General features: G+C 39.7%; 1 protein-coding gene across 1 annotated transcript; it reads right to left on the reverse strand.

Annotated features, from left to right (window-relative positions):
* Nucleotides 1-2,227: 2,227 nt before the first annotated feature.
* On the reverse strand, nt 2,228-9,439 carry LOC128399132 (vomeronasal type-2 receptor 26-like). The gene is made up of 6 exons (XM_053360389.1): nt 9,285-9,439; nt 8,389-8,680; nt 6,597-7,460; nt 6,139-6,366; nt 3,227-3,353; nt 2,228-3,129 (listed from the first exon to the last, which is right to left on the reverse strand). The coding sequence occupies exons 1-6, from the start codon at nt 9,437-9,439 to the stop codon at nt 2,228-2,230; spliced, it is 2,568 nt and encodes an 855-aa protein (XP_053216364.1).
* Nucleotides 9,440-10,162: the final 723 nt, after the last annotated feature.

Raw genomic sequence — 10,162 nt, forward strand, 5'->3', positions numbered from 1 at the left:
TATATAAGAGATATGAGAAGCCATTCCACCAATGAGGAGGCAACCTAGCTGGTACCATTCATGTGGAACAGGGAGGGGATCACCAGTGTGACATTTCATAGTTTCTTCTTGGGACACAAGGGGAGTCAGCAGAAGCATCAGCACTGCTATTTCTAACATATTGGCAGAAAAGAGTTTCTGACTCTATAAATTCCCTAATTCGTAACTTGCATCCTATGTGAAATTGCCAATACTAGAGGTCCAAGATTCAAGAAGGAGAACATGTCATAGACAGACCTGCCTGCCTATTGCACTTAATCATAGCCTAATGGCATAAGGGGTTATTTTATAACTACTTTCAGTCTGTTTTCTCTTGCCTTCTAGAATGCACCAGAAGCTTCAGAAAGGTGAGCAAATTATAATATTTTGGATAATTGCAGAGAGAAATAATTGCTTCTTCTGAGATTTGATACTGAGTCATACTTTGGGTAGGGAAAAAGTTTCTTCATCTTTATGGAACAGTCCACAAGTCTTCTCTATTCCCTAAAGCAGGTGCATTATTAATTTGGCACTTTGTTGTTGGACAACAACTTCTGCCGATTCCTGCCTGCAAGATCAAAGATTCAGTGACATCTAAATGTCCACAAATATCTCTTGTATGCCATGAAGCAATAAAAAAGAAATTTTGTTTCCTTATACAGTCATACCTCATGTTACGGACGCTTCAGGTTATGTGTTTTTGGGTTGCGGACCACGGGAAATGGTCGCGCCAGCCCCTGAGCAGACGCAGCGGTTTAGGATGTGAATGCTGCGGGCTGTGGACTTGCCTCCATTATGGATTACATCCGTAACCCGAGATTCCACTGTATCTCTGAAAAACCAATTAAATCAGGAGAGTGACACACTTTGGTAAAGCCAGTAACTTGACTAAATAACCCAAGCAATGATAGTCCTGCAATGAAGGCGGTTCTGTCTTAGAATTAGAGTTTCATCTTACCCTCCTGCCAATCACTTGGCATAATGTGATTTTGCTAACATGTCTTACTAACAAACTATAGGAGTAAAGGAATAGGGCTTTGGAAATGCCAATGATTGGCTGTTGGATGGTGCCTGCCATCCCTGCTTTCTTTGCTTGTGTGAGTAAGGACTACAGATTAACGCAGCCTGCAGATTCACACAGACAGTGGGTGGGTTATATACACTTTGGATAATAATGACAGTTATTGCTTTGCTTTTCGCTCCAATAGCTAGTTGATGCAATAAAAATATAAAGATCATGTCTATATCAAATGGTCAATCAACAGACAGATAGACAGAAAGAAATACATTTATTGTGTTAATGCAGATCACCATTAGGAAAAAAAGAAGTCAATAATAGCCATTGCCATGGCGCAATATCTTTTTGCCCCTTCCCCTAAAACTCTGAAATCCCCCGCCAGATGTGTCATAAATGGGGTGAGGACACTGCCAATCTCAACAGCACAACACTTGGAATTAAGAAGAGGGCGGGTAGTGCTTTATTTAATCTTCAATTTTGTTTAAGAGTTATGAGAGCTGTGCAGTGCTTTTTCTCTGGGGATAATCAAGGATACTCAGTGCCAGCTTCTTTTTTCTCACCAAATGTTAAAATGTGGCATTTGCAGTAACAACATCATAGAGATTACCGGAACATTTCTCTATCTTAAAAACAAAAACACAAATTTTGTGGAACTACTTGTATGAAATAGTTGTACACTTATCCAGTTCAGTATGTAAAAGAGTATAATTTTCCATCAAAAGATGTGATCATATCATATTTAAGATCAAAGGGAACAATTTCAAGAGAGAGAGAGAGAGAGAGAGAGAGAGAGAGAGAGAGAGAGAGAGAAGGGGTTAAGGGAATGGAGGGTGAAAATGAGGTCCAATGCACCTTCAGCAACTGTTGAATTTCTGCTTAACAAAACACAGTGCCTTTTTTGAGATCACACTTCCATACTGGAAGAGTTCAGTTGAAGCTATGTCCTCTGATCACTTGGCTAAGCTCTAGCCCCCATTGTAACTGATTGCATTCTGACATTCTTAAGGAACTGTTCTTAAATTTAAGTAAATAGAATAAATAGCGGGTTGGTATTCTACAATTTGTTTGCCTGTGGTTTGTCTGCCCACAGTTTATGTATTATTTTACACCACAGTCCTTGCAGCTGATCTGTATGTAAAATACTTGCCCATCATGAAAAGCAATATGATTGGAGAAAAGAGGATGATTTTCTTAATTCTTTCTCCTCATTATCTGCTCCCTGCTGTTTAGTTCAGGCCTCAGCACAATGATGTAGCACTTAGGGAAAAAGATGCATCCCAGTAGCACAGCACTGGAGGCCAAGATGGAGAAGATCTCCACAGCCACCATGCCTTTTCCTCTGGTGCTCAGGTAAGTTGGAACAAAGGACAACCAAACACTGCAAAATGCCAACATGCTGAATGTAATGAACTTTGCTTCATTAAAACTGTCAGGTAGCTTGCGGGCCAGGAATGCCACAATGAAGCTGCTGATGGCAAGGAGACCCATGTAGCCCAGGACACAATAGAACATGGTGACGGACCCTTCATTACACTGAACAATGATTTCTTCATTTACTGAATGGATGTCTAATTCAGGGAATGGGGGAAAGGCTGAGAGCCACACTGTGCAAAAACACATTTGAAGAAGTGAACCAGAAACAGCAATTGAATAGGACACTTTACTCCCCACCCATTTCTTCATTCTAGATCCGGGTTTTGTGGCCATGAATGCTAGAGAAACAATGATGGTTTTGGCCAACACACAAGAAACAGCCACTGAGAAGATGATGCTGAAAGCTGGTTGTCGGAGAAGGCAGGTCACTTTCCCAGGTTGGCCAAGGAATAGAAAAGTAGACAGGAAGCAAAGCAGGTGGGAGACCAGGAGGATGTAGGTGAGGTCTCGGTTGTTGGCTTTGACTATGGGGGTCTCTTTATGTTTAATGAAGGTAGCAAACACCAAGGTTGTTATGAAAGAAAAAGAAGCCGTAGCTGAAGCTAAGCCTTTCCCTAAAGGTTCTTCATAAGACAGAAAGTGTATAACTTTGGGGTTGCATTGATTTCTATTCTTGCTTGGATATTGATCTTCTGGGCATTTGAAACAGTCTTCCATATCTGAAAGCATAGGGTAGGGGAGTTCCAACTGAGTGTCAATTCATTGAATACAGCAAATTATTTTTACCCTTTGTTATGGCAATGTGACATGACCTACCAGTTTGGTTTGAAATCTTCCCCTCTGGACATGGAGCACAATCATAGCAGCAAAATTGTTCACCCTCCTTCCTTTTCTTATGATGACCAGGGTGGCAATATTCATTACACACAGAAAGAGGAACCACCTGTCCATATAAATGTGTTTGTTTGTTTTTTAAAGAATTAGTGATATTGAAGAAATATATTTCTTACTTACTGATGACATACCATAGCAATGGAGACAACCCTGCCACATTTTCAAACCAAATGAAATTATCTATGATATATAGATTCAGGATGCCTGTGCATGTGTAGATTTTTTGATTTAATTAGCATTCTGTTCCTCCTCTTCCATTACTTTTTGTAAAATTCAAACTATCATGGTAGAGACCATAGAGCTGCCTGTACCATAGCTGTCAACTTTCCCCTTTTTTTTAAGGGAAATTCCCTTAGTTTGAATAGGATTCCTCGCAAGAAAAGGGAAAAGTTGACAGCTATGGCCTGTACGTAAGTTGCCTGAAAATGTTCAGAAGAATACGTACTGGAATGTCAACATTATGATGAACAAAATGAAACTTGAAGCTTTTGTTTTTATCAAGATGGTCATCAATGTGACTAAAAGTGTCAGGAGGTATTACTGTGATGTGCCAGAATAGGAGGGACTTGAATAGTCATATTTCTCTAATAATTACACCCACATTCATTACTTATTCTGCTTTATTCCATACTGGCATGGCTGAGTTTTTTTACCAGCAGTAGAATTTTCAAGATGCCCCTAATGAACTTCTAGAACATAGAGTTTTTCTGGTTTTATTCCAGTGGGTTTATTAGTTGTCGTTTGATTTTTTAGTATTAACTGATCTTTGTTTGATATCTTTGTAAACCACTCAGAGATTATTGGAGTTAAGTGGAATATAAATCGGGTTGGGTTTTTTTCAAATACAGTGGTACCTTGGGTTAAGAACTTAATTCGTTCCGGAGGTCCGTTCTTAACCTGAAACTCTTCTTAACCTGAAGCACCACTTTAGCTAATGGGGCCTCCCGCTGCCACCGCGCCGCTGCTGTGCGATTTCTGTCCTCATCCTGAAGCAAAGTTCTTAACCCGAGGTACTCCAGAAACTCCAGCGGGTCGGGTGCAGAATGCTGCAGCAAGGCTCCTCACGGGGTCTCTGCCATGGGAGCATATTCACCCAGTGCTTTTCAAGCTGCACTGGCTCCCAGTGGAGTACAGGATCAGATTTAAGGTGCTGCTTTTGACCTTTAAAGCCCTTCACGGCCTAGGACCCTCGTACCTATGGGACCGCCTCTCCTGGTATGCCCCATGGAGAGCCTAAAGGTCCATAAATAGCAACACCCTAGTGGTCCCGGGCCCTAAGGAAATTAGATTGGCTTCAACCAGAGCCAGGGCCTTTTCAACTCTGGCTCCGGTCTGGTGGAACGCTCTGCCTCATGAGACCAGGGCCCTGCAGGATCTGATTTCTTTCCACAGGGCCTGTAAGACAGAGTTGTTCCGCCTGGCCTTTGGCTTGGAGCCAATTTGATTCCCTCCCTCTCTTTCTTTTTTTCTTTTCCTTCTCCTCCTGCGATGAGGCTACATTTTAATATTTTAATGTTTCAATATTTTAATGTTGTATTTTTAATTTTGTTTTTAAGTTGTAATCATTTAACTTGTTTTTATTATTGCTTGTAAGCCGCTCTGAGCCCGGCCTTGGCTGGGGAGGGCGGGGTATAAATAAAAATTATTATTATTATTATTATTATTATTATTATTATTATTATTATTATTTCTGGGTTAGCGGATTCTGTAACCCGAGGTACCACTGTAAAGGAGATATGCAGAAGACCTTACAGTGCTATCATGTATTAACTCAGATCTTTGACACATCAAACTCAGTAATGTCTAAACCTGGAAATGATAAAGACTGAACATGGGGTCTTTTGCATGGAAACCATATGCTCTACCATTGAGCTCCAGCATTGTCAAATGTAACATGCAAGAACACCATTATGAATGATACACTCATAGAACTGTTGAGTTGGAGGTGAATATGAGGACCATTTAGTCCAACTGCCTGCAATGCAAGGATCTCAAATAAAGCATCCATGACAGATGACAATATAACCTCTGCTGAAGTAGCATGGTTGTAAAAAATTCAGGGCTGATGTACTGTATGCTTCTGAGCTCAATTCAAAGTGTTGGTTGCTGACTTTTAAAGCCCTAAACGGCCTCGGCCCAGTATACCTGAAGGAGCATCTCCACCCCCATCGTACTGCCCAGACACTGAGGCCCAGCGCCGAGGGCCTTCTGGTGGTTCCATCACTGAGAGAAGCAAAGTTACAGGGAACCAGGCAGAGGGCCTTCTCGGTAGTGGTGCCTGCCCTATGGAATGCCCTCCCATCAGATGTCAAAGAAAAACAACTATATGACATTTAGAAGACATCTGAAGGCAGCCCTGTTTAGGGAAGTTTTTAATGATTGATATTTTAATGTATTTTTAACCTTCTGTTGGAAGCCACCCAGAGTGGCTTGGGAAACCCAGCCAAATGGGCAGGGTAGAAATATATTATTATTATTATTATTATTATTATTATTATTATTATTATTATTATTACTGCACTGCAAGAGCACAGTAATGGAGCAAAGGAAGTGGACAAGCAAGGACAAGACAATGATTTCAGGAAAACACAATCCTGCTTTAGGTGTCTACGAAGTGAATTAAAGTTCAGAGTTCATTAGCTATGTATGGAAAAGGTAAAATGATATTCCAAATAGGAGCAGCATTATCTGGAATTTAAATGTAGCTACTAGTTTCTGAATGTGAAAGGAATCATTGAATTCATTTTAGAGTTTATGTACCATTGCAAGATCAGATCATGGGGGCTTCATAGTTCAGCCCAATGGGTTCACCAAGATAGCCCCAGAAACAATACCTCATTAAAATATCTGTGCCAGATAATTCTATCCTCACTAATGGTGAATACTTTCCCTTCAGGAGCAAAAGGAACAACACTTCCAACTTTTATCCTCTGAAAGGAATTGTTGGGAAAGGTGACGAAGTTCATGATGTCAAATCCACCACTTATTTCCCATTGATCATTAAAGGACATGGTTTCTCCAGCTGAATTGTTAAATGAGATGCCTTGAAGAAAGTGGTGGAGCTGTTTGAAAAAAAGGAAATAAATATAGACAGAATAAAAGAATGCTGAAGATTTCAGAATGGGTTTCCTTTCCAATTTCATTCATAGAAATGAAATGTAAATCCACTTTTTAAAATGAGAAAGATGTGGAATATTGTCATTATTAATCCAAGAAGGGGAAAAAGCAATGCATTCTCAATCTGTACCAAACTGTTCACTGAACTATGAAGCATTTGCTGAAGAGACATTACCTGCCAAGGCTGCAGAGATTGAAGTTTGACATTCCTACCAACTACCTTTGATTTATGTTTGGATCTAGCAAAGTCCATGGCATGCAAAGCATAAGCCAAAGCATAAACAGCATTATAGATACTGTAGCTGTGTCCAGTCATGTGCATTTCAAAAAGACCTGCAGGGAGACTTTCTGGCCTCTCCTCTCCAGTACAAGTGTCATCGTCCATCACAGGCATACCTGGATCTGAAAATAAACAATCAAATGCTTGCTCCCAGAAATTTTGGAGGAAACCATCTCTTTCAGTCCTGTAAGGTTTTATATTCTGAAGAAATTTCCTGAAACCTGGAACCTCTTTTGTGTGAATAGCAAATAAAATGGCACCCTGGAACATCTGAAAATCCCATCCTCTTATAGAACCGGTTAATATAAAATCTGTTTGGGTTGTCACAATCCACACCTTTCCAAATAATGGGTTTTCTGTATTTCCTGAATCTTGTGAATGCATAAAAGTTCTCAGCCGTAAAATTGTCAAAGATTCTCCATACATGATAATTGTACCAGCTTTATGATCTTGGAAAGATACATCAATTGGACTTGCATCATAAAATTGATTTATGAACTCCTCCATACGAGCTTCTTGTGGGATTCTTTTGGTGAAGGCTGAACAGATTCCATGTTTAGAAAACAATGGCTCCAGTATTTTTAGGAATTGCTCTCCACTGTTATCATCCACAACAACAAGCCCCACCCAGGTCCACCTAAAATGCTGAAGTAACCATATAATTCCCATATACTGAAGGTTTTCATTTGGGACCATGTGGTAAAAGGAAGGAACTTCCATTATTTTGGTCTCATCTATGGCAAATGAGCCATATGTAAGCTGTAAGAAAACATACAGATACCTCGGGTTAAGTACTTAATTCGTTCCGGAGGTCCATTCTTAACCTGAAACTGTTCTTAACCTGAAGCACCACTTTAGCTAATGGGGCCTCCTGCTGCCACTGTGCTGCTGGAGCACGATTTCTGTTCTCATCCTGAAGCAAAGTTCATAACCTGAGGTAATATTTCTGGGTTAGCGAAGTCTGTAACCTGAAGCGTATGTAACCTGAAGCGTATGTAACCCGAGGTACCACTGTACTGCAAAGATAAGTCAGGAGTAGTTTACTTTTTCAGAAGGCTGTTGTTAGGAACTTCTGCATGAGAAAATATATTTTCCAAAAGAATTTTTGAGGTTGGTGAGAGATAGGGTCTTTTTCTGGCTGAATTTTGAAATGTCATTTTATTTGCAGGTACAACCAAATTCCAAGTCACTAATTCATTCTTCTGCACATTATGCAAGTAGTAAATATAGAAAAAATATACTATCACCATCAGCACCCATGCATATATCCTACATGTGGTATCTTGTATAGACCTAAGATGTTCATAAAATTGAAAGAAGTGTCAGAGCCCAGTCCTCCAATAATGGCTAGTAGGTTTAGTCTGTTTCAAGAGGCTGTGTTTAGGATTGGGCTGATGCAATATCCACTTTTGAAGTTGTATGCAATTGCTGAGAACTAGTGAAGGACACTTCTATGCTAATTTTATCAAATTATCAAAAGCTAATACTATTCCCAAAATTTTAATTTTTGTCATTAATATTGCTTCTTTCTGGCTCCCCAATCTCTCTTACCATCGATGAAAATTTATAAACAAATTGATGAATAACCTAGCCACATGATACTGAAACAAAAAAAACACCACATACAATATCTATAGAAAGAAATATTGAGTATTGCTATCCCCACATACCCCTGAGTACATAATACCTGTGGGATCTTGTAGAGACTTGTGATGTACCTCATATGAAAAGAAGTGTCAGATCCAAGTCCTCCAATAATTGCTAGGAGGTTTTTTTGTGCCCCACATTCGTAGTTGGGATTAAAACTATCTGACTTGAAGATCAGATCCAGTGTGGTGCGGTAGGTCATCTTTGCATCATAAAAACTGTCAGAGATGTGGAAACCAAGTGTGACATTAGGTAGCATCTTGGGATTCTTGTTGATGTCATTTATGGCAAACACCAAGGCCAAAATATGCTGGTAGAACTTGGTAACGACACTGTCAATAATGTTAGTCTCATTAATTCAAAAGGTGAATATAAAATACACAAATTCCTTATTCTATAAACCTAGTAATTCCTGTTTGTTATTGAGTTGAATTCATTTGCAGCAAAAGCCAAAGGAAATTCATTCTGCTAGGACTTGGTCACCACCATGACAATAGACTTTTTTTTCCTAATTCAAAAGATGTATCTCCAATGCATGAAGCTGTTATGGTATAACCCCATTAATCTATATGAGAAATTGAATTGAACAGGATTAAGAATTCCTTTTACATTTGTTTCTGATTCCCTAGTCAAGTATCACCATTCTCGCCAGCCAAACCTTTAGTTATACTTTCTTACAGAAAATAATTTGATTTGTCATCTGTAATGCATAGTCTCTTTGTGATCTCTTGAGAAAAATATGTCAATATATTTTCTCTCTCTTTCCAGTGCATAATATACATGTAGAGTTGACTTCCATGAATGCTATATAACATGCTTTGACTTCTGTGGATTCTCCACACAAACAAAGCATTACAACATTGGATACTACCCCTTATTTACTCTAAATTCACACAATTCATGCAATTTAAATGATCAAGAAAGGAAGATCCTTACTCTGGAATATCAAAGAGGTTCTGAGTAGGATGTTCCTTGAACAAAACCTCATGAAAAAAGTAAATGATCTGAGACGTAATCTCACCAATGAGGAGACCACCTGGCTGGTGCCATTCATGTGGTATAGGTAGGGGATCATCTGTGAGACATTTCATGGGACCTGCTTTGGATACAATGGAAGGCAGAAGAAGCAGTAGCCATGCTTTTCCTAACATCCTTCCCTCAAATCTTATTTCTAAATATGAGCTGCCTTGCACCTATTTCCTTACATCGAGCTTATAACAGGTAAAAGAAGAAGTGTGTCTGATATGGCCCTGCCAGCCTCTTGCACTTAATCCAAGCTTCCAATGGCACATGTTATATTCATAACCTCTTTCAGACTTGTTTACTGACTGTTTCCTCCTGCCCTTTTCAAAGTCTCTGGAGATTTCACCGTATGAGCAAATGATAGTGTTATGGATAATTGTGTGTGTATGTGAGGGTAAATTGCTTTCTAGGTTCTTTGATACTGAATGACACATATTGTAGGAAACACATTGTTTCTTGTCTTCCATTTTTGACCAGAAGTCTTCTCTGCTCCCTGAACAGATAGGAAATGGGACCTTGGTTCCAGATTTCCATGAGAAGCAGTCTCCAACAGGACTGTGAGGCCTTATCAGCATTCTCTGTGGCACATAAACTGTGGCGTCCCACTCCACAGTAGTATGCCTGGCATCTTCACTAAACAGTTTCTGGTGAATGCTGGAGATGCTCCAAAATACTGTTGCAAGATAGAAGGAAAGCAAATGGGAAATAAACTGGTAAACAAACAAGGGTTATACTGGGAAAGGTCCCTTGTTCTCCTCTGTAGGCAACTGGGAGGAACAACTCAACACACC

Source organism: Podarcis raffonei, chromosome 13 (genome assembly GCF_027172205.1).
Source record: "Podarcis raffonei isolate rPodRaf1 chromosome 13, rPodRaf1.pri, whole genome shotgun sequence".
NCBI lineage: Eukaryota > Metazoa > Chordata > Lepidosauria > Squamata > Lacertidae > Podarcis > Podarcis raffonei.